This window comes from Dromaius novaehollandiae, chromosome 4, assembly GCF_036370855.1.
Source record: "Dromaius novaehollandiae isolate bDroNov1 chromosome 4, bDroNov1.hap1, whole genome shotgun sequence".
Lineage (NCBI taxonomy): Eukaryota > Metazoa > Chordata > Aves > Casuariiformes > Dromaiidae > Dromaius > Dromaius novaehollandiae.
In genome coordinates, this window is record NC_088101.1 from 37,442,527 (window position 1) to 37,467,396 (window position 24,870).

The 24,870-nt window shown below is 37.4% G+C and overlaps 1 protein-coding gene across 3 annotated transcripts in view; it reads right to left on the reverse strand.

Moving 5' to 3' along the window:
• Window positions 1-24,870, reverse strand: part of TTC29 (tetratricopeptide repeat domain 29) — a 137,611-nt gene that overhangs the window by 43,934 nt on the left and 68,807 nt on the right. For all 3 annotated transcript variants that reach the window (XM_064510783.1, XM_064510785.1, XM_064510784.1), the window contains exons 8-10: window positions 21,381-21,472; window positions 13,952-14,075; window positions 9,970-10,201 (exon numbers count right to left, since the gene is read on the reverse strand). In XM_064510783.1, coding sequence (XP_064366853.1) covers window positions 9,970-10,201; window positions 13,952-14,075; window positions 21,381-21,472 — 448 coding nt within the window. The remainder of the gene's footprint in view (window positions 1-9,969; window positions 10,202-13,951; window positions 14,076-21,380; window positions 21,473-24,870) is intronic.

Below are 24,870 nucleotides of genomic sequence, written 5' to 3' on the forward strand. Positions count from 1 at the left end.
AACCTCCTTCTTATCTGAATCTAGGTTATGTCCTCCAGCATGAAACTCATACCTAGTAACTTCCCCAGTTATTTGAAACCTGCTTACCTAAAAGTTTTTGACGATTCACCTCAGATAAAAGGGACAAATTCTGCTCTTAGTTACACCTGTGCAACTCTCCTCCAAATCAACATGATTATATAGGCATAACAAAAAGCAGCATCTGGCCCACAATTTTTAAAGTATTTGCAATATTTCCTTCTCTTTGCCATGCAGTCTCTATGTACATATACAGAAGTACATGTATTTGTGTATCTGTACATATGTATACACACATGTATATATACACACACATGCCTTCCATACAGCAAACATAATTGCAGTAAAATCATTATAAACATATCAAAGTATATGAGACAAAGAAATATTTTTAGTTTTGAACCAAAACCAATTACGTTTATATAAATCAAATTTCAAACCTAATAGCTGGAACAATCTTTTTCTGGTGATAACTATGACTGCAACAGATTAGCTGTAAACAGTTTTAATATGGCAATAGGAGTATTGCTTTCTCCCATGTAAAAAGTGAACCACTTCAAGTCACATAAAAGACAACAAGAACACAAAAAGTTATCCTCTAATATTTCAGCTGATTTCCTAACGCTCAAATTAATCAATGTTTCATCTCAATTTTCTTATGACTGCGCATATAACTGTACATATATGAATTTATCAACCAAATAAAATATAATTTTCTTTAGTTTCAGTCTCAACATTGAGCCATGAAGGGTTTGCTAAGAATACCAGTGAGGCCAGGCTCACGCTTGGAGAATGACACACTCTAGATGCTGTTCAGCAGACTGACATGCTCTGGAGTCAGAGGACAGGGCTACACAGCACCCTGAAGTGGCATTTTCCACTGAGATAAAAAAGGTGGAAGGAAAACAGAGGGCTGCAAGTGTGCATCCAGGATAAGAAGCTGATGGACACCCAGAACTACCAATGCTGTGCAGCATGCATCCCTCTCCCCTACGGGTTTATATGGAATATAATGTGTTGATTTCCCTTGCAACTAATGCGGCAAGATCTGGAGTTCCTGTTCCTCAAACTCTCTGGGTGCACAGCATGAGCTGAGTAACACTGCTAGATGGCATACCAGTCCTCCATTTTTCAGGTTCAATTTTATATCTGCAATGAGTTGAGTGCAGAGTGCTATCACTCAGATGCCCAGACTTGACTTACAGAAGCCATCAGGCAGCTCAATGTCCAAGCAGAACCCACTGTGTTCACACAATTTGTAAATATCAGGCAATATGAAATATACCTTCATAAAGAAAGACCCAGTTTGAATATCAGCTTTCATAGTTACTATGTTTAGCACAAGAAAAAGCACAAGGTTTAGCTGCAAAATGTGCTGGAAACTTGTAGTTCTCACTTCGAAAAGAGCTGCAGGAGATTAGTTCCCCACAGGAGTCGACACCAGCTACATTGTGTTTGACTAACATACATAGCAACTATATTTCAAAATTTCAAAAATATGCTGGAATTTTTACAAAAGTGAATTTCAAAGTGCTGTAGCTACCATGGAAAAATAAGAAAAACTTTCATTCAGAACTATTCTGAATCAGGCTCTCCCGACCATTTACTCTGTCTGATACTTAGTAATGTCAGTATTACAGGAGAATAGCTCCATGTTCAAAATGATGTACTTATACGGCATACTACAGAAAACACTGTATAATTACTTGGCTCCGTGGCAAGACTCATATATATAAGCCTTAAATGGGAATATTCTGTATTACAGATAATACTGAATGCTTAACTAAGCAAGCAGAAACAAGTGGTGAGCCTGGGGGCATGGTCATCGTCATCTATTTAAGCATGCATTTGGATCTTCAAGCTAATTTGTCACCTAGTTGTATACTTAAACTTATCCATTGCGCAGGTGATTAAGATCTCCTTGAAGGCTCTTTTGATACTTGCCAACTCTGTGTTAATCAACTTACCTGAAGAGGAGGGAGAAAAATTTACTTTTCTCTTGTTCTCTCTTTCTCTCCCCCCCATTCTTCACTTTTATATTGCAGGGTACAGAAGAGAGACAAAAAGAAAAGAACTGTTTCAGGAAATGAGAAAGATGACAAAATATTCTGAAGGGTCTCAGAAAAGAATAAAAAGGCAGTTTTATGGGCAAAAGACATGGTTTCACAGATACATTAATTGTCTAAGTTTGATATTTCATTTTCTTAAATAGATTTGCTCATTCTGAAGATAAATCATTTGAATCTTGACCATCTTCAGACCACAGAGTCTTAACAGAAACAGCAATTTGTTACTTAAATATAAGAACACAAAAAGATATGGATAGGCAGGGAAGGCATCTCAGAAAAACTCCAAAGATGCAGGAAAAAAAAAAAAAAGCTGGCTTGGGAGACCAGGGAGGAGGAAGGTGTTTGATGCACTGACTGTGATTCCTGAGATGACCTAGCTCTGTTACAGAAAACATACACTGAATACAGTTTCTTTGTCTTGGCTTTGATTTTCTGTGTCCAAAGTTTATCAAGGACCTTTTGGTAAGGAAGGGTTTGCAGCAGAGAACTGTATTCTTGTTGGCCTGAGGTCAATCTCTCTCAGGTAGCATGTTTGCAGACAGCATCAATGAAAGGTTGTTCTGTGAAGTCTAAATGACAACAACCTTCTTGATACTAAACAGAACCAAAAGCGCTTTGGTGCACTCTGAGGATCAATTTTCTCTTTTGAGAACAAGAGCATAAAACCACCAGACACATCTCTGCTCATGTGGGCAGCAAAGGAAAGGGGCCTATGATGGGCACATGTGGAGAAGCCCTAGGGCCACTTCAAAGTATGCCAACTGCTTATGCTTCCTTTGGACCTACAATTGCCAGGGCACAGCAGCCACCAGCTGTTCTGCTTTATGACTCTTCTCTTCTTCAATGCATTTCTTATGCTATGGACTGCAGGCATGTGAAATACACCTGAAACTTCAAGGTGCCTCCAAATCAAAGGATTTCTCCAGAAGTGATCCAACAGGGTTGGTAGAGAACCTCCATTTCTTTTGCACCATTTAAGCGGCCTACAGGATCAGAGCTGGACTGAGGTTCTGCCCCAAGAATTTTCACTTCTTTTATTTTGGTACGGAACTCTTTTTTTCCCCCCTCTTCTCCATAGAAACGCTGAAGCTACACTATTTCAGTGCATAAAGCTGTCCTAAAGGCTCGGACAGTATACTGTAGTTTGAACACCACTTCTACTTTTTTTTCCTTCCACAAGAAAGAACAATTTGACTTATTTAGGCAACATTTTTTGCTGATCTAGAAAGCTTGTCTGAGAAAACACAGCTGGATGCCACTGATATTTAGCACAGGATATCACTAAAGCAAATGCATGGTAAGATTTAGAAGTCTCTACAGAAAAGTATCAGATGCCAGAAAAATTCAGATGAGAAATCTAAATCCTTCTCCTGTAAGATATTTTCCTATAGCTGTAGATGACAAGAATGCTGACAATCATGTTAAGATGATAATGTACTTTTGGAAGAAATATACTACTACTTAGACGTAAATGACTTCTGACTGTTAGCAAAGAGTAAGAAGAAACTTCTAACACATTATTCCATGGTTACACTTAAAAATTTCTATGAGCCCTCTTCTGAAATCTGGTACTGCCATGCTAGACCTGACCTAGATCTGATCCTGTGTGTCAGTTCCTGATTATTTAATGCAGTACTTATAAAGACATCACAGGAAAAAAGAAAAAAAAATCTGTACAATGCATCTGTATAAAGTACCAGACTACTGAATATCAGTATTCTCCTACTATGTTTTCCTCAGACAAACTTCAGCCATCAGCATAAAACAGAACAAGCTACTGTGCTCATGGCAAAACTGGTGTGAACAATGTTTACACTATGTCTCAGAGGCTTCTCTGAGAACCTAGTGCTTCTAATCCTTGACCACAACAGGCCAACTAATGTTCTCATCATCCTCAGTTCCCCCCCCCCCCCCACCACTTAATCCTCTCTGTAGTCCCACCAATAATCACCTCCACTTTCTAAAAATATCCAAGTATAGCACTTAAATATATTTTTCCATTCAGAGTTATCATCCTATATTTCACCTCCGTGAATTGAAGAAGCAACCATTTAACATCTGTTTTCTGTCTACTGGAATTTGCCCAGGTAGTTCTTTCTACCATATCGGCCAGTCACATTTCTTCAACATTTACTTAAGGTTGTTTGCATTAATATCACATGTACAGCAGTATAAAAAACTATGATTAATTGAGATTTTTGAAAAAATCAAAAAGTGAGATCAGATAAAATTCAGCAACTGATGACTGTTAAGTGATGTGAATGAGAAGAAGCAATACAAGCCCAGATAATCTTAGGGAAAAAATTAATGACAGAACCACCTCTAAACCCTTGTTTTTGCTAGTCATTTTCAAAATGTATACATTTTGGCATTTCTAACCACACTGTTCTTCCAGAAGAAAGTAGACTATTGGATTTTCGTATTTAATAAACCCTACACAGAAGTGTGGGGAAACCATCCTCTGAATTCCAACAAGAGATACAGAAGCACTTGAGTCACTTTTGGAAATCCATGTTATGAACCAAGCCTTTGTGACTCGGGCACAGGGGCAGCCTTCGATTTTGTATTTAGTCACACACTTCCTTTCCATAGTTTAAGTCATTGTTCTTATTTAACAGGGTGAACAAATATATAATTCCCCTCTTTTATGGTCAGGAGTATCTTCTGGGGGGTGGGAGGGAATTAAAGATTCCTTTTCTATTTCTCATCATTTTTGGCCAGACTTACTATTTTGAAAATTTAAATAATCTCTCCACTTCTGTAACTCTCTATTGACACAAAATCAGAAACATATAGGCCTTGAAGCATTAGAGGTCCATTAGAGGCCCTCGTTCCACTGAGCGTAATAGGCATTAACTGAGGTTCTTGCACAGTGAACAGGCCAGAGAGAGGGCGGAGAGGGCCCAGAAGGTCGCTGGCAGGCACAGGAACTGCAGTCATTCACAACTGTTCACAGCACTCCCAAATGATGGTCTGAACCACTCCAACCTTCTTTACAGCGGTGAGTGGGAAGGAAATCATGGTTTGGTCTGTTCAAAAGTCAGTCTAACTACTTTGTCATTGACAGTGTAAACATTTTATTATCTTTAATAACACTCAATAGCAAGTTAGTTGAAGCCCACTAATATACTATCAAGCACAAACTTATTAAAAGAATATATTAAGATTACATACTAATTTCAGTCACCATACAAGCCTATGTATTTGGTTTCTATACATGCTAACTACAGAATAGGGCTTATTAATAAGCTAGCCAAACAACAGACCAGACAGATAGACACACACAGTGGCTCTGAGGGAGAGCATGCATGTGCACAGTTCTTACAGTCCCACCTCTATGACAGTGGCTTAAATATGAAACAAGCAGTGAAAGGAACCTGCCAGCACAAGCCTCTACCTTTCCACTGATACCATGTAAGAAATGTATTTTAAGAATGCACACCTGTGTAAGGTACAAAGACTAAAATGCTGTTTTTGATCAGTGCATCTTTCTCTTACATGTTCTCAGATTAAAAAAAAAAAACGCTACCCTGATGAATGTTTACTGGGCAGATGCAAAGTACAATTGATAATGTACTTAAAAAACAAAAAAACTCCCCCCCAAAAAAAATTAAAACCAGTTTTCATCAGGACAGTCAGGCATTTTGGGTACAGTACCATGGCATAACAGTTTTACTAGGATGCATAACTAATAATTTGTTAATGGAGGAAAAGCCAAGATCTGTAATGTTACAAGTATTCCTGGAATTAATGTACTTTAGAGAAAATGAGATGGTTTTAAAAACAAAAACAACAATTTATCACATTATGAAGCACACTAATCACACTATTACTAAAATGGTACATAAATTACATGGTTGTGGTAACTTACAGTACAGAAGCGTTTTCAGAATTTGTCTGGTGTAATCTTTATCTCACATCTCACTTCCAGCTAACATTCTTTAGGGATAATCCTTTTACTTACGAATGACAAATCACATACAAGTTCGACCTCAAATGCATCTGATGAGATCTCTTCTACACCACATTGACAATTTTGTTTTAGCCACATCTTTTACAGAAAAATGACTATAAAACATCTTAAAGATCTTTTAAAAGTGTGAATTGGTAATATGACAATTTGACTTTTTACATAACAAAAAAGGACATATTCACATTATGGAGCACACTACGCGATACATCCATAAAAGGGAGCCAAGGAAGGAATACATATTTGGGAGTAAGAACAAAAGCTCACTGGATTGTATTTTCCAAGCTATAGTTTTAGCTTGTTCATGTGTTTTAAATCATTGAAGCCTGCTCAGGTGTGCGGTGCTAGAAATAGCCCTGATCATTCCAAAAAAGAGTTGATGGTACAAGATAGTTTGTAAGGCTTTGAAATTGATGCTATGAGACAATCATTTATGCTGCATTTGTAGCTATTATTTAAAACCACACAGAACCCCCCCACAATAAAATGTGCTAATTTTGCAAAGTTCAATACTCCAAAAATCATGAAACGTAAATACAAATCCTAGTCTCTAATCAAAAGCGTATAGAGTTTCTCAAGAAAACAATTGAATAATCTTTAGTAGGAGGAAAACAATACATTTTAACTTTAACTCTAGTCTTAAAATTGTCTAGATGATTCCAGGCTTCCAAGGTCTCTTGCTGAGGCATAGCCTTGCCAGATGCAATGACCTAAACCAAAATTTGCCAGACTTGCAGAGAACCCAGTTCCTGGGCAGCATTTCATTTAATAAATAGGGCTTGATCCAAAATTTTCCTTATTTCAGCACCTTCAATTATTATTCTCCTTTCAAGAAGGAGACTATTATGTAAAAAACCTGTGATATATTTTTATCACCAGGCAATGTTAGTCATGCTGTGGGTTCCTTTTCAGGCTTTAACATGGAGTCACAAGCTTTTTTGCGTGTCATCTCCACCCCCAATTTTTTTATATAGTTTTGACAAAATATAAAAGAAAACAATAAAAATGTATTTGTACTTGCACTGACATCTCACAATGGCATAAATAACTCTTGGAAGCGAAGTCAGGTGATTAAGTCAAATACAGTGGAGAGAAACACATTCTCCTTTGCATTTACAAATACTGTTTTTTGACAATCCTGTCCCTTTTGTCTACGACATCTTTGGTCAATACATCTATTTTATTAACAAATGTTGAGGTAAATTGAGTAATTAATGGTTCTTCCTGCGTGGTTATTGAAATGATTGATTTAAAAAATAAGCCTTAGTTGAAAGACAGAAGGTACCTAGTAGTGCTTGAATTTAAATGTCATGGTTCCTCAACTGGCCAAGTATTTCTTTTGCCTAAGAATGCTGAAATGACCTTTTTTTTTTTCCTTTCTTTCTTTTTTTGTCACAGAAAAATTACTCAGTTAGAAATAAAAACTTAGTACCTTCCTTTTTCCTTTCATTAGATTTCCCTGCAGATTAAGAACTATCATTGAATCTTGTCTTTAGCTGTTTTACCCTCAAAAAGACTGAGAAAAATCGAGCAGATTATCAATGCTGAGCTGTTTGAAAGAGCCAGAAATACCATTCTATTATCACAGCAGGAATTTCCAAAGTGATGAGTTCATCATAGGACGCGCAGACACTCTGCTAGAAGACAGGATAAGGGCTGCACCTGAGAATGAAAGCCAGTGAAACCTAATACTGAACTGGTGCCAGGCCATGTTTTGCCAGACAAAGATATTAAAAATGTAATGCCAGTACTAACTACAGATCTGGCACACAAAACACAAAGAATGTTACAGATTGTGCTGACAGTGTGACACTATGTTTTCCTGGATGTAATCAGGGTATCATGACAGTAAGCTTGGAGCACTAATGAGAAAAATGATACTGAACTGGAAGAGCTGCTAAATATGCAGTAGCCACAGGGTTCCTGGAGTTAACTGGAGCTAAAGTGAAAACTAATACGGAAAGCAACAGACGGTAAACGAGGCAGAAGTGTTCAAGGAAGAGAATCCAAGCAGGCAAAACTTGTTTCTGGTACCATGCTTGCCAGGGAATAACGGGCTTTTCTAATCATACTCTTTTTATCCCTGAAGCCCTATTAAAGGGGAGCAGGAAACTTAAGCTTAAAGCAACATGTATCATTTCAGAATATCTGAGTATTCCAACTGTCTGGAGAAGGAATTGCATGAAAGTTGAATGGAAAAACCCTTTAGGTGCAAGAAGTAAAATAGTCTCCTGCATATTGAAGATACAAAGGTCATCCTAATTGTCTTTTCAACGCTCCCATTTTTTGGTGTTGCCATTGGTGATTTTTGTTGACCTCCTATTTACTGCAGCTACAGTTAAGGACCCTCATATGAAGTGCATATAGAATTGCTTGAAATTGGATTCTTCTTTGACCATCTCTGTTGCAATCCTTAGCATCTCAGACATCCTGCAATACAAGTCTAGCAACTTACTATCAGCTACCTGGGACTGAGGTGGAAGAGTGACCCTACAGTTTTGTCACAGAATAATAAAGAGATGAAAATAGCAGAGGAACCATCTGCTTAACACTGCCCCTCAGAATCACGATTGCTTTGTTTATCTGTGGTGAAGAAGACTGGCTAACTTCTGAAAGTGATTCATCTAGAAAAAAAACCAAATCAGAATATAATCTTCAAGCATGGAAGCATTTTCTAGAAAGCTCAGTTAAGCTAAGTGGGCAGATACACTCAAAAGATGTAAAGGAGAGACTATCATAGTATTTTTGAGCTTCTCTTAATAAGGTAACAAACTCCACATTTAGCTCTAGAAACTCATTGTAAGAGAAATGTACTGGCATTAAGAAGGAAATGCCCTGTTACCACCACTGACACTCTCAACACAGTACTACCTCATTTGTCATCCCTCCAGATCGCCAGCTCTTTGAGTCAAGAAACCAGTGAATGTACTTGCAACACAATTCTCAGTTGCTTCCAGTGTTGCCTCTAGTGTCCAGCTGGCTCCTATTAAACTGCTAAAATCTTCAATTATCAGACTATTAACTATTTGTTTAATATAAAAGTAACAACTGAATCTATATTTAACTGTTCAAATACTATGAAAAGAAGAGGTACGCACCAAAACAGCAGACAAACGGTTCTTTGTCTTGGGAGCAAGATAACTGAGAGAATTTGGACACAGCACTTAATAACTTTGCAACTCCCAACTTTTACTGCAAATGAGTATCACAAATGAGTATCACAGTTTTGCCATAGTTGTAATTTCTTCCCATTCTACTCCAAATTCACACTCTCCCAACCATGGGAACGCAGAAAGGAAAATTTTTAAGAGGAGTAGACTTATGCCTCTTCCTTCCCAGGACAATACCGCTTAATAGTATCATTACTTGGAGAAAATGTATAGTTCTGATTGTCTTATTTAAACATATATTACAGTGGGAATATCATACTATGTCCATGTCAGGTATAACGATGCCAAAAAACAAAACAGAATGTTCTTCTGAATTCAGAACTATGTCCACTGTTTTAAACAGAACTGAAAGCTATTTATTACAAGGAACTTATTTTTGGGTACACTTGAAGAACCAACTGCAAATGAAGGGGTTTTTTTTGAAGTTTAAACTCCTGACTATTTGACTAAACCAATACATCACTTTTTGCCTGTAACTGTGATGTTTTGAAAAACAGCACTGAAAAAAGTCACGAGCCATGGAAGACTACTACAGTCTTTTTCTCCCTGCTATATTGCATTTAAACCTATTTAATTTAGTCTTTAAAATAAACATGCAAAGAAGTAAATCTAACTTCCATTCACTACAAGGCTAATCCAATGTGATTAAACCCAGAAAATAATTTAATAAAACTCTACAAGAAAAATGACTTAACCATTAAGGACAACACAGCACTAATGTGTTTCATAACCAATGCCTTACCGACTGTAAGAGGGTCAGTGCACATGTCACTTCTGTTCTCCTTCCATGACAGCAGGTACTTCATGCTGACGAGATCTGCTGCTTCTGTATGGTTGTTAAATGCCACCATCATTTTATGAGCCCTTGCAATGCCATAATAAGTCTTTGTTTCATCCACTAAGGGCAAACTACTTAAAGTGTTTGCTGCCTCAAAAGCTCGACTGAAATATCCAAAAGCTTCATTATAGTGCCCCTAATAAAGATGAGAAAAAAAAGAGAAGAGAATTGTAAAAATTATTTGTACTCACCTGTAGTTTACCTTGATGCTACAGCCTGCTCCTCTCACACCTCACAGCAGCTGCAGCTGCGAGGCCAGTCCACAGAATGACTCATGGCATGATATTAAGCAAATCACTCTCCCTCTCTGACTCTGTTTCCTAATCTCTAAAATGCAGATAACAGTGCTCATATCTTTTTCAGGAATGGAATTGTATTTTAGTTGTCTGTGTAGTACTTTGAATATGCAAACTACTATATCAATACTAGCTATTAATACTGATTTCAGCCAGGCCATTTAGCAATTGCCACTATTGTTTCATTAAGTTTTACATCCCTATGAGGGGAAAGGTCCCAAATTACTATGGTGATACCAAATTTTATGAAGGAAAGCTTAAAAAAGGAAGAAAAGAGTAAGCCCTAACAGTGAAATAATGGACATAATGCACCAAAAAGGACACAAATAAAAATCTACAGATTTATAGAGAAAAAGTGAATATCAACAGGCAGGCAGATTCCTAACTGAGAAAAGAGAAACAGTAAGAGAAGTATAAACCAATGCTAGTAAATAGAAAACACAAAGATTTTATCTCCTTATCCTCCCAAATACAGAAATCCAACAGCCATGAATCCCATACAAAGGAGTATAAACTACAGCAGGTGACACACTGAAAGGAATTTAAAAAGTATAACAAATACTATTTTTTATGTAAGATGCAAGAAAAAAACTCTTGACCAAAAAGGAGTGAAGACAAAACTAAAGAAAATGATGATAGGTTGAAGGATATTGCTGAAGCGAAAATATTTTTTGGTATTTTTCGTCATCTTTTGCATCTCTCTTCTTTGCCATGAAACTATGGTGAAGTACAATCGGAGATGGAGAAGTCAAAAGAAGAGATGCAGGAGCAAGTTTCTAATTTAAGAAGTAGCATACCACCATACCTAAACAGCACATATGCAAGAGACTTGGAGAAACCTAAAGGCAAAGTGATTGAGTCGCTAGGAAATAAATTACATCTCTCATTAAAATCAGGTAGTATAATCCAGGCTTGAAAGGTTTGTGCTGGTATTATAAATGGCAGTGTCCAACAGAGAAAAAAATACAGAGAAATAGAAAATAATAGAGAAAATCATGTAATATTTATTATAGCAGGACAGCAAAATTATGCATATGAGGACACACTAATGAATAAAAGAACAATAAACAGTAGGATGATAGACAGAAAGGGGAAACTTCTACCTACCATATTCATGAGAACTATAATAGGCTAAGTGATGCAAACAGTAAGAGAACCATAGCAAATCAGGCTAAGAAACTCGAGAAAAGTGAAATGAGAAATAACAGAGTTTGTCATAGTAACTCCATCAGAGTTAACCTGGATAACAAACCGGGAGAAATTAGACCTATCTGTGCATAACATGAAAATGGGCATTTTAGGAACCAGGAAACCTATGGGTAAACAGTCATGACTAGAAAGCAGGAACTTAGTGTACACTATCAAAGACAGTGAAGGTGATGGAAGAGTGCCATGACAGAATGGAAAAGAAATAGCAACAACAGGGACAGAGCAGAATGAAATTGGTCAAAGTCACTTTGGAAAGGACATTAGAAGTTATGTCTCTGGTTTACTAACGGTCCCTAAGGATAGATTAGGATATAAATAGAGATATCCATAATTCGACAAGAGGGACAGAACTACTGTAAATTGTATCACTATAGGAAGTATAGAGTGGAATAAAAATACCCTAATAATGGCTTAACTTAGATAATGCTGGGCATGAACGCTGACACCAAGCAGGCAGTGATCCACAAGAGGAAATGTTAATGTAGTTTTGGTAAACACAGCTGACCTTGCAGAAGAAATGGTATAGAAAATAGAAAAGTGTAAAACCTTAAAAGAAATCATTTCATATATTTAAATTAGCTATTTTACACAAGTTTCTAAGATTAAGTCACTACATTTCTTCCCTTCTACACCATCACCCCAGTTCAAGACAGCAAATTCTGAACACAGAAACAGAATTCAGGGAACAACCAAAAAGAGGCTAATTCTTAAAATATCGCTTCTGATGTAACTGATTACTAATGCTGGCAGCAAAAAGCAAAAAGTGAAATTTAAAAATAGTTAAAAAGAATTTAGTTAAATATTTTCAAATTTGGAGTAGAATATTTAAGCACTGTGTCACACCATCCAACTCTGTTCTAAGTTCCAGATCCATTTTAAGGTTACCTCAGCAAATTCTTGGACTTTCAAACTTAAGTTTTCAGTGGAAAATCCTGCGTTTATGCTAAGGCACATACATAAACACAAAGATCCCAGGCTCATTTGGAGATTACAGCATAAGAGATTTTTCTACTGCTTATGCAACAAAAACAGGCCGGTAACTTTGGCACTGGGAGTTCCATGTAAGATGAATTCTGAACATGAAGAGGCATTTGGACATTGCATAAGCAAAAGAAGATGAATTGCCTGTTTAATATATTACACATATAAAAGAAATTCTGCTAAAAAACATGATTTAGGTAACAAAGCCCAGCACTTAAAAGTTACAAAATACGAAATTTACTGTTGCTGTCTGTGTGCTTATACACACACTGATAACTCTGGCACTTTTCCAGTAACATGACAGACCCAATTTGGAAATACCCATCATGATTTTGAAAGTGTATTTCTAATTTTTGATTTTTTACTTTTTCTTCACAATTAAACTACTTCCTAGTTCCCATATTTTCCAGGCTGCAAATCAACTTCTTTTTATTACTTGTTATTTCTAAATAATTTCATGCAACATTTTAACTCTAAACAGCTGTTGAAGATAAAGGGCTCAACATAAATCTTTTGCTTTTGCAGTAACGTTTTTAACCCTCCTGATCTGATTCAAACGCCAACTGCAAATGCACTGCAACTGCTGCATCCCTGGACGCTGAGCTGCGTGGAGTATGACACCCAGAAAGGCAGTCAGCAGAACTGCTGCCTTTGCAGGTTCTGCTCCAGAAGGACAATTCAGAGACTGATGCACGGGTCAGAAAGAAGTATCTCAAAGATCTCAGGCACTATGAAAAGGGGAATTTCTTGGGTACCCCTAGCTTAATACTGTCTGTTACTGTCTATCCTCTCATTTAATAGGCCAAATCAAAGCCAACAAAAGATGGATGGAGAAATGAACAATGGAAAGCCCTTGCAGTACTGACAGATCTTTGCCAAACTATTTGCTACTTATAACTTATATACTTATATATCCACTTATAAACTTGGCTGAGAGAATGCAGAGGGGAAATCCAGCTAAAATTAGAAACTATAACGTAGTATGCCGTACAGTATGCATCCATTTTTAAAAAGCATTAATTTCAACATACGCTATAACAAAATTTCATTTGTGTTAAAGTCTTTATGTGCACAGATGACCCAAATTGCGATTTGGACCCACATTTTTCACAACACTGAAAGCTTTTCATGATCTGGATTTGGAGTTTTCACTTGACCCATTCTAGAACAACACCCCAAGTGTGAAATATTGTGTGATATTTTCACCTTACCCAACAACTTAAGGCATACTTCACATATTTCATTCAGAAATGTCAGTCACACAGTGTTTTCTCCTTTGGTAACTCTTGTAAGATCTAATACCTAGATCAAATTCTGCGGGGTCACCTTATATGCAAACACAGATTTTTACCATGAATTAAACCCAATGGCTTGGCATCATTATTATAACTAGTACTCACTCTTTCATTGCAAAGATTCCCAAGTAATACGCATGCATCCACCAGGCTTCGGCTTAGATGAGCATTCTCAGCAACCTTCACAAACTCTTCCAAGTGCATAACAGTTTCAGCCACTTTTCCCTGACTGAAGCAAATGACAAAGGATAAAATTCAATATTCACTCAGATGGTTTCTCCAAATGCTGAAGATCTATCACCCTATTCCATATAGCTTTACTTTGTGATGACTAATCTGTTTTGTGGTGAAATTTGGACTAATTCGAATATAGCTGTCTAGGCAGTCCCTATACAGTTTAATGCCTGAAGCCATTGTACAGTTCAATGCCTGAGCCATAATCCCTGAGGGCAGAATTGGATCCTTCGAGTGCAATAAAACAAAACTCTTCTTCAAAATATTGTGCTATATTTTAGGACTAAGAATGAATATGCAAATGATGAATTTACAGGGTTTTTTTGAGTTTCTACCATTTTAGCATTTTTCCTAAAGAGCAGCTGATAACTTTTTCAATATGACTAGACCTCACTTCAAGGGAAAAAATCAAAGGAAAGAAGTAAAAATGCTAGTTTGTCAGTAAGACTGTCTCTGCTTCTGTCATTTAAAGCTGCCATTTTTTGCTACAGAATCCTGGTGGTACAGCAGCGGTTATATAATGGTGCTGTCTCTGAAGTCTAAGGATTACAGTTTGCTCCTGAATGTAATGCTGCACTTTGGCTGGACAGATCAAAGGTTGCTGGAGTTGCACTGGCAAACCTATAAACTCTGGTTTGCAGATGTCACCTCCAAATCCCACTGAGAGTGGAGCAACCTCAGGTCACATCTGAACTGAAGTTGAAAACTGGCTAATGTACTTTGACAGTAACATTTGCACATACCCCTTTTTTAATAAAGCCAGTCATATTAACAATATAAGATTTCTGCAATATGGTTACAAGATATAAGATAGGCATTTGGATTTGCTTGTGAGTGAGGCACTACACACTTTTTTTTTCCTTTTAGGCTGAAGTGTAACTGCAGCTGACCTCAATATTAGCCATGAACTCAAGTCTCTAAGGTAGGAGAGCAGAATGCTAAATGTCAAACCATCAAGCAAGACAGAAAATCCAGTCTTAATTAAGAAACTAACAGAAATAGATGTTCATAAGTGATGAAGAATTGTGATTTATTTTCCTGCTATTTTAAAACACCTTCAAGTTATATTCCTGCAGCATATGATTGACATGTTTATTTAAATTACAGCTCTTACTGTAAAGTATATTAGAGGTACATGTTTTCAAAATTTGGCAGGATTAAGCCTGCTGCGATTCCTTAACTGTCTTATGAAATCAGAGTAATCATAACAGGGAAGAGCCTGCCACTGAACAGCAAACACAGTAAAGCATCCCTGCAGTTTTACAATATTGCAATAATTATCTCTATGCAACTGAAATGAGCTAGATTACTACAAAAGCATGCCAGAACACTGAAAAATTAACATGCCTGAAATGTTCAAGTACCTGTTACTTTAAAGCTTAGTTGTTAATGAGCAGAGCTGGAGTTAGTAACATTTCCTAGTTTAAGTATTTTAATATCATGAGAATATGAAATGTACTGTATTGTAAACACTGGCCAACTGTCAAAAGACTTCTAAATTTCAGAATTAGAAACATATTTTTTTAAACCTGGTTTTCTTCCTAAGGAGAGAAAACCAAATGTTTCCCCACAGAAATACAGCATATGATTTATATAAGTTAAAGGACAAGGTTAAAGTGTTAGACAAATATTAATTCCAGTTTTTCTAGTTTTCTATATGCAGTGCACAGGTGCAACTTGAAGAGCATATTATATCGTATAATCATTAAATCCATTCAACCAGACCTTAGAGAGTTAAAAACATATATTCTGAGGAAAAGGACTCCTCGGTCCAAGGAATGAGAATGAAACAGTGCAGAATATTTGTGTATCAAGGTGATTCCAGTTTCCAATTGGGAAAACAGGACTGTTAACACCCACATCCCCTGACAACTGTCCAATTATGTATATCACACTTGGCCTACTGTTTGCAGTAGAAGTAATCAATAAAGGATGTGGTTGAGTGAACATAGATTTTGGTTGAACCAATGCATGAAAACTTAATCATTTACTCAGAGTGCAGAAATCAAATAGAGGAGAGATGAAACAGCCACTGAGGGGTTTGTTGATTGTGCCACCAACTTTGTGGGCTAGAGGCTGAAAGTAATAAAGCAAATGGAATCAGCGATAGGAGAAAATGTAAAAAGGTTTTCCTAATTTCATGAATTAATAGAAATGTTTTGATGTATTTTGGCCATTTTTTATATTTTACATAAAAACCTATGTTCCATTTATAGAAAATATGAAAATGGCTAGGGCATATAATGTCTTCCAAGCAAAAAGAAATCAATTTGATATGTATCAGAAAGATAATTCTCAGCGTCAGAGCTTCACTTATGCCAACTAGCAATCAGCTGCTAAAGTACAATTTTTCAAAGGAAGTACTAGAAAGCACTACAGTTTGAGATATTTGAAGTATACTAGAAAGATTACTGACATACTCCATCCTGCACAAGTCCTGATACATGAAAAACAAGTCTTTCCTACTCAGCTAATATTTTATAATTCCTTCAAAAATCTACATGTTATTTTATACAGTCATACACTTTCTATCTCCTTAGGTATCACCTTCCTAGATGCATAAAATGCAATTTCCTAAAGATATAGTCATTCATGATCCCACAGAACAGTTATGATGGCTTCAGCAGAAGAGATTATGTATCTAAAACAGCTCAGTTTCCAGATTCATGCTAAAATGAGATTTTTACCTTTATTAGACTTCTATGAAAATATGCACCTTTTAACAGGATTGCTCATGTGATTGAATTGGATGTATAAATCATGTGCCCACAAGAAGTCATTACTATGGTGGACGCTGGCAGAATACGTCAAGAACATGATGCTATTATGTCAGATTTTCCCCTGGAAAATGACAGGCCTAAATGTATACGATAAGGATTTTCAGGACCATTTCCCATGGTCTGTGGAAGCAAAGACTTCACAAAAAATTGCAAATCTATAGACAAGTTCTGAACCATACTGTGAGAGTTCAGCCACTTCCTCCAACATGTTAGAAGGCAATCAGTGCAGATTCTTAAGACATTAAGGTTATAGTGTGTTATTTTAGTAGCCAGGGGAGCAAACTGACCTCTTTTTCGTAAAGGCATGATCCATCAAATTTAAAATGATTTGCACTAGTTTAGTCTGTATCAGGTTAAATGACAAATGAATAAAAAGTGATCAAACTGAGTCTGGAGACTGTGTCATAAATGGTAATTATTCACACATTCATCCAGTATTTTCTAAATGGGCTTGTCAGAAATTGACTTGTTTGCTATACATCAGCAAAGTAAACACCCAAAAGTTTGGCGTGAGAGTAAACAGAAACTTGCAATTTGTTTTTTAACGACTCTCTTTTACATAGACATTTCACACCTTTTTTTCTATGCCCTTTCCTCCCTCAAATGCTGAGGAATAACCAAAGACACTGGACCAGCGCCATTTTATTTAAGAAAAATACTCCTACTGAATTTTGAAAAGTAAGTTTGTCTGAAATATCAGCCCTACTGGATTACAGAAAGCTTTCTGTTAGGGAGCATTACAGAGCAGAAAGGAATTTACCTGCTTAAGACAAAGATCACAGAATCACAGAATAGTTAAGGTCGAAAGGGACCTGTGGAGATCATCTGGGCCCCCCTGCTCAAAGCAGGGCCAACTAGAGCAGGACCATGTCCACTGGGGTTTTGAGTGGCTTTTGAAAGATGAGATTCCACAGCCTCTCCAGACAACCTGTTCCAGTGTTCAGTCATCTTCACAGTAAAAAAATGTCTTCTTATGTTTAAATGGAATCTCCTGTGTTTTAGTTTGTGTCCACTGCTGCTCGTCCTCTCACTGGGCACCACTGGGAAGAGTCTGGCTCCTTCTTTACTCTCTCCCAAATGTCTATTTATGCACATAGATAAGATGTCCCCTGAGCCTTCTCTTCTTCAGGCTGAACAGTCCCAGCTCTCTCAGCCTCTCCTCATAAGGCAGATGCTCCAGTCCCTTCGTCATCTTCATGGCTCTTTGCTGGACTCGATCCAGTATGTCCACATCTGTCTTGTGCTGGAGAGCCTAGACCTGGACCCAGCACTCCAGATGTGTCTCACCAGGGCTGCATCGAGGGGAAGGATCACCTCCCTCAAATTGCTGGCAATGCTCTGCCTAATGCAGCCCAGGAGACTGTTTGCCTTCTTTGCCACAAGGGCACATTTCTGGGTCATGGTCAACTTGTTGTTCACCAGGACCCCCTGGTCCTTCTCTGCAAAACCATTTTCCAGCTGGTCATTCTCCAGCCTGTCCTGGTGCATGCAGTTATTCCTCCCCAGGTGCAGGACTATGCACTTTCCTTTCTTCAACTTCAGGAGATTCCTGTTGGCCCATTTCTCCAGCTTGTCAAGGTCCCTCTGAATGGCAGCAAAATCATGTGGTGTATCAATCACTCCCCCCAATTTTGTATTGTCTGCCAACTTGCTGAGGGTGCATTCTGTCCCATCATCCAGGCAATGAATGAAGATTAAACAGTGCTGACCTCAGTATCAATCCCTGGGATACACCACTAGTGACTGGCATCCAGCTAGACTTTGTGCCACTGATCACAAAACTCTGAGCCTCCCAGCTCAGCCAGTTTTCAGTCCACTTCACTGTCTACTTATCTAGCTTGTACTTCATCAGCTTGTCTATGAGAATGTTATGAGAAACAGTGTCAGGAGCCTTGCTAAAGTCAACATAAACAACATCCACTGTTCTACCCTCATCCACCAAACTAGTATTTGCATTGTAGAAGGCCACCAGGTTGGGAAGCAGGATTTCCCCTTTACAAATCCTTTCTGACTAATCCCAATTATTTTCTTGTTCTTAATGTTTGGAAATTGCTTCCGGGATTATTTGTTCTATCACCTTCCCAGGGATTGAGGTGAGGCTGACTGGCCTGTAGTTCCCCAGATCCTCCTTGTCAAAGGCAAGAGTGACATTTGCTTCTTTCCAGTTCTCAGAAACCTCCCCTTGCCATGACTTTTCAAAAGTAACTGAGAGTGGCCTGGCTATGACATCAGCCAGCTCGATCAGGACCCATGAATGCATCCCATCAAGTCCCACGGACATGTGTATGTCGAGATGTTGACCATATTCATGAGCATTTTAAATGATGCTTATGAATCATGAGCTATTTTCTGATGTCAAAGATACTTTAAGGTCTACTTAGTTGCTTTTAGTGCTTGTGATACAGTGAAAGTAATTGTGGAATTTACCTTAAAACAACTAATAGATGGGTTTTACAGACTGGCATCTCCCCATCCATGAGACCACCTTACAGAAGAGTTCCGTGAAGACAATGGATGAAAGTTTCACAAGTCATACTTGACCTCAGTCATACTAAATTTCAAGAAGACATAAGGCTTGCATACACAAATAGATTTATATATCTTACATGAGACAGTCATTAAGGTTTTGGAAAATAAATCCAGAATTATGAATCTTGGTCTTTTTGCTTAACCGAATGGAAGAATAAAGACACTCGAAGTTCATAGGTGCATAGGCTTTTCTACCAAAAAGTTTCTCAAAGGATTGAAACATGCCCCAAATCATCTTGATGTTTTACAGGGCTGAGCAGTTTATGCCTATCTCAAAGTCTTTCAAAGCAGACACATACATAAGGTGTTTAATTTGGTTAATGTTCTCAGGGCATAACTACCAGACTGGTTTCACCAAAAATGCCACAGCCTGTGTTTTCCAGAGGAAAGTTTTATGGTTGTCTCTTTGTCTGTGCAATAGATCAGCAGGTAAAACCCTCATTCAAGACGTGAGAGAGAGACTCTCCTTCACTTGAGTCAATTAGAATGTCCCTCTCCTAGGAGAATGCCTTATATACTAAACTGGAGAGTCTCATCTCTCTTACTTTTCCTCTTTTTCAAACTGCAACAACCTGAAAGCAGTGAGTGGGACTGCCCAATCTCAAGTAGCTAGAGAATGCTCCTAGATGGTGTGGAATACAGATTTGATACAGAAAAAAAATCACCAGCCATTCCTTCTTTAGCTGTGCTTTTAAGAAGAGAATTTGCACTTGCATGATCTTTCAGATAAAGGGACTGGAAACCTGACTTCAGAAGGTTCTGCGTAGAGAAAAGTATATTCTCTCATTCCAGAATGCCTAAATCCCATTGGGAGGCAATTAAGATACACTGTTTTTGAGGTGTTTCCTTCTGGCTATCTTAAGCCACCCTCAACCCAGAGCACTGCTTTTTGCTAACTACAAGGAATCTATGAATTATACTGAGAGCTCAGACATCCTACTTCTAGGGTTTGATTGTATCATGGGAGCCAAGTATGAAATAGTCACTCATTTCAAAAGCTGGTGCCCCAGCAACTAAATCTTTCTCAGGACCTTAGACCTAAGCCACTTTTGAAAATGGGACCTGGTCTTCTAAGTCCGTTTTATGGCTTTGGAACATTTTATGCTGTGTGCTTGTTTAGGAAGGACAGAATATGAATAGCCATGAATTATACATCAGAGAGCTAAAAAGAATTGTGATTGTGACTGGTCCCTACATGATCTGAAAGGCCACATGACAAGGCACCTAACTCAGACCTGAGAAGTTGTTTCCTGCACAGAAATAGATCTGGTACCAAGTCTTCCTCCATAAACAGTTTGCCACTCCGCATCATACAGCATATGCACTGAAGTCCCCAAGCAGAGGATGACTCAGGAAACTACAGCCCTCATTTTGAGTATCTTTTTTTACCTTGTTCATATGGTAATTGTACTATATTATTTGTGTCAAAATTATTTGTGTAAGAAATTGAAGTAATTCCCAAGTAATTCACCTGGAAGAAGATTTTAATGCCAATTGCTGAAATGAAAATGAAGATGAACATGTTATTTGCACAAAGTATTTACCTGTACAGGCACAAAACACAAATGCCTCCCTAGAAGAAGTGAGGTAGAACAATAAATGGAAACTTCTCTTACAGAGGAGTTCTACAAAGGTTACACTAAAGCACCTACTGAAGCATGCTATTTTCTTCAAGGGTTTTTTTAACCTGGAAAATATGACTGGATTTCTACTTTTCAGGAAGATCCCTTCCAAACTTTTGAAAAAAAGCCCAAAAATATAAACAAAAGGAACATATCATAGTTTAGAGGTAAAGAAAAGACTGGATCATACAGTTTCAAAAAATGGTACCTGTTTAAAATAACTTTTGATGAAAGGGTCACTTACTGCAAGAAGGGCACTGCTTAAAATTTAAGTAGTAAGTAATGGGAAGCGACAGACCTCTAACAATTTAAGTCTTTCACAGTTGAATGAATGTGCACTGACAGCAAGACAAGGATGTGCTAACCTACCTTACCAGAATCTTGGCTATAGCTTCATATGCTCTGCCTAGGCCAGCTGAATCACACAGTGCTGTGAAGATTTTTACAGAGGTATTCAAAATCTGTGAAACAGAAAAAAACCCCACTAAATATATTAAGCATTTCCATTTTTGATTTGCAATCACTGTGTCCATGAAATACAAAATTAAAGTTTTCCCACCTGTATATTTCTTTTTTAATTAGCTGTAACAGGACTAGGTTTTTGATCATTACTTACATTGGTTTGAAACTAAATAATTACAAATTAAAAAGAAAGATATAACATGCATTTAAACCCCTATATTTTGGCAGTTCACAAAAAACAAAGCGATACCTGATTCAAAATATAGATTTCCTTAGCAATTATTTAAAAGATGGATGTGTTTTTATGAAAATCTATTCATCTCTTAAGATTGTATCCCTTGCATTCATATAGCATGATACACTGAAATACCCTGTAAAGTTGTTTTTCTTTCTTTAAGCTGTCACTGTGAAAACTCTTCTTTTAGTACAATTTGGATGCATAAATAAGTGAATAAATTATAGGTTATACTTTTAAACTAGAGTTGGCTTAAAAACATTGTAAATAATTTTGCTATATGCACTACTAATTATTCACGCACACAAGCAATTTGCTAATACTTGTTTGGAACGTACTCTATTATCGTGACCTCTTCCATAACTGAAAGATTACAGCTGCTGCATAAAAACATATGATCTTAATTTAATTTAACACTGACATCACCTGTATTGCATAATTTCTCTTTTCATCCATCTTTTTCCAATGACGATGAAGGGAGAATGCATATAAAATTAAATCTTATTCTTTCCTCCCTCCCTCTTTGTTGCTTGACCCAACCTATTACACACATGAGGACACAGGAAATCTCCAAAGACTATCTATGGAAATCCTTTTTGCACATTTCCAAGAAAGGAGTAGTGAATGTCATTTACCAGCTTTGAAGGGGGATGGGGAAATGCATAGGGACACATGACAGTACCCTGCAGGCCCCAAGATGCCTATTTATCCCGAGGTAAAGGATAGGGCATTTTCAATTAAGACTGCATCCCCCGTCATTGGCAAAGTGCATGGTTCAAAAAGAGACAACTTGTGTGCGCTAATGCTACTGATATCACCATTTCTACTACTGTTCCCGTGACTCACTCGGATTTCTTAGTTTCTGAAAGAGTCTTACTATACACATGAGTATCTCTGGACAATCCATTTATTTTTGAGTTATTTAAACTCTGTGTGTGCAAAAAGCAAGTGATTAGTGTACACACTGAACTGTTTATCTTCTCTCAAGTATTTCCTTGACAGAATTTTGTTTTCATGTACCTCAGTATTGAATCTTTTACTTGAAGGTCATTGGCAATTGAGTTATCGATGCATGTGATATGACAAAAAGAGAATGCAGACCCTACTGTGAAGAACTTGTCACATCAGTTCAAAACTCTCCCTAAACTGAATGCCTTTGCAAAGTTGTCAAGGCCTGCAGTATGTCCTTCTAATAATCCAGGCTGGTAACAGTCAGACACTTCTTGGTTTTCCATTCAGTTCTTGCTTTTCCATTTAGCTCAGAAGACCTACAATACTTTTTGTAGTATTTGTGCCCTTACTAGAAAGCCTGCCATAACAGCATCAAAAGGTTCTGAAAATCATATGCAATGGGTTGAAAATCATTCCTACTTTAAGTTGGCCCCTGCAATATTAAATTAAGAAACAAGGCCTCTAGTGGCTACCATCTGGCACAGAAAGGTCACTTAGATGCCTAAGGCTTAGGCTGCTATATTTTTCTTCACAAAGCCTAAAAAGCACAGATGAAAACCAAGGAAAAGCCATAGCCAGAGAAACTGAAGTAAAAGGTTGGTTCCTACATCTCTGCTACAGCCACGCATCCATTTTGGTCAACAGCATTCATTTTGGTCCCAAGTTACTACTGCTCTACACAAACTGGGTGCTCCATTCTAAGCAATGGTGAAACAAAAAAATAATTAAATCACATATACGGAAAGGTGAAAATCTTGATAAATTAAAATAGAAAATATACTCCTCATGTCTGCATCTCAGGTTTCAGGTACCATGTACAGGGCACTGAAAGTGGCACATTCTTGATGGAAAGGAGCTGTGTACTGCCCCATATGCTACAATTGCCCAGTACCCTTTTTTGTGGAAGATGTGGAAAGGGGTCTCCTCACCTACTCCTCACCTTCGACATTCAGCATCGAAAAACTGGCAGAGGTAGCGAAGGGCAAAAAGCTGGATTAACATGTCAGCATTACAGGATTCCACCCATCTCTTGCACTTAAATGTATTTTTCACTGAAAATGAAAAATTATATAGCTTTCAAGTCTGCAAATCAAGTGTAATTGATGCAGTGATCTCTGCCAGAATCTGTAAGCAGCCTGAAAACAACGAATAGAGATGAATACAATCCAGTTTATTTTCATGAGATATTAGCAACCAACCTATCTATCTGGGTTCCTGTGAACACTATACAAGAAAAGACATACATGTGTCAAGAGAGTACTATCTGAGTGGGCATGGCTGGGCCAGTGATCTATATGCTCTCTGACAAGTGCATAAGTATTGGGAGCACCTATTCTGGTCAGATCAAATGAATTTATGTGCTCTCATGAAAGCTGCTCTACCTTTAGATAGAAGTACAGCTCAGAAACTGGTCTTTTATATATTTTTGGGGCAATATATGCAGAGTACAGTGATGCCCAGACAAGAGGTGGAACATGTCAATAATTAATGGTGAAGACCCCTACACAAATATGCACAGTGAATGTGCAGTTTTTGCTGCATTTGTGGTCTTGGAGAATACTGCTGTCATAACATAAAGAAAAAAGTGGAAGAAATGATTTAGAATTCAGAACACAAATCTATTTACTGAGGGAACGTGTTTCCGTTCCAGTATTCCACAGTACATACTATGCATTAAAATGTGATCTTGGTAATTTTCCTCATGTGAAAGAAATGTAAATAACATTATATAACATTGTATAAGGAGATATCAAATGGTAACACATAAGATAATCTACACTGGTAATGTATGTTAAAGAGTAGGTTTCAGATTTATACGATTCTGATTGAATTTCCTTTCAAAAAACCAGACAGTTTTAAGAGCTTTAGAGTTGCTGAAAGTGCAATATGTTTTGTTTTGTTTTTTAAAATTTATTATGTCCCAAAAGCTTTGAGGAGCAAGCTGATAAAATAGATTTATCCTGTTCATGCCAGGCTCCATTATAAAATTTCCATACTGTCTGTTTCCATATTGTCATACTGTTTGATACTTCCAGAAACTAGTGGAAAAAGATCATAGTACATGCAGTTGAACAGATTAAAATCATGTATGGTTCCCTCTACCTCTAAAAATAAAATATGTGGTAAGATTTAAAAAATTATAAATGCTGCACTGATTTTGGTCACAAATTACTTTTTGGCTCTACATGACCAAGTACACTGACTATCTGA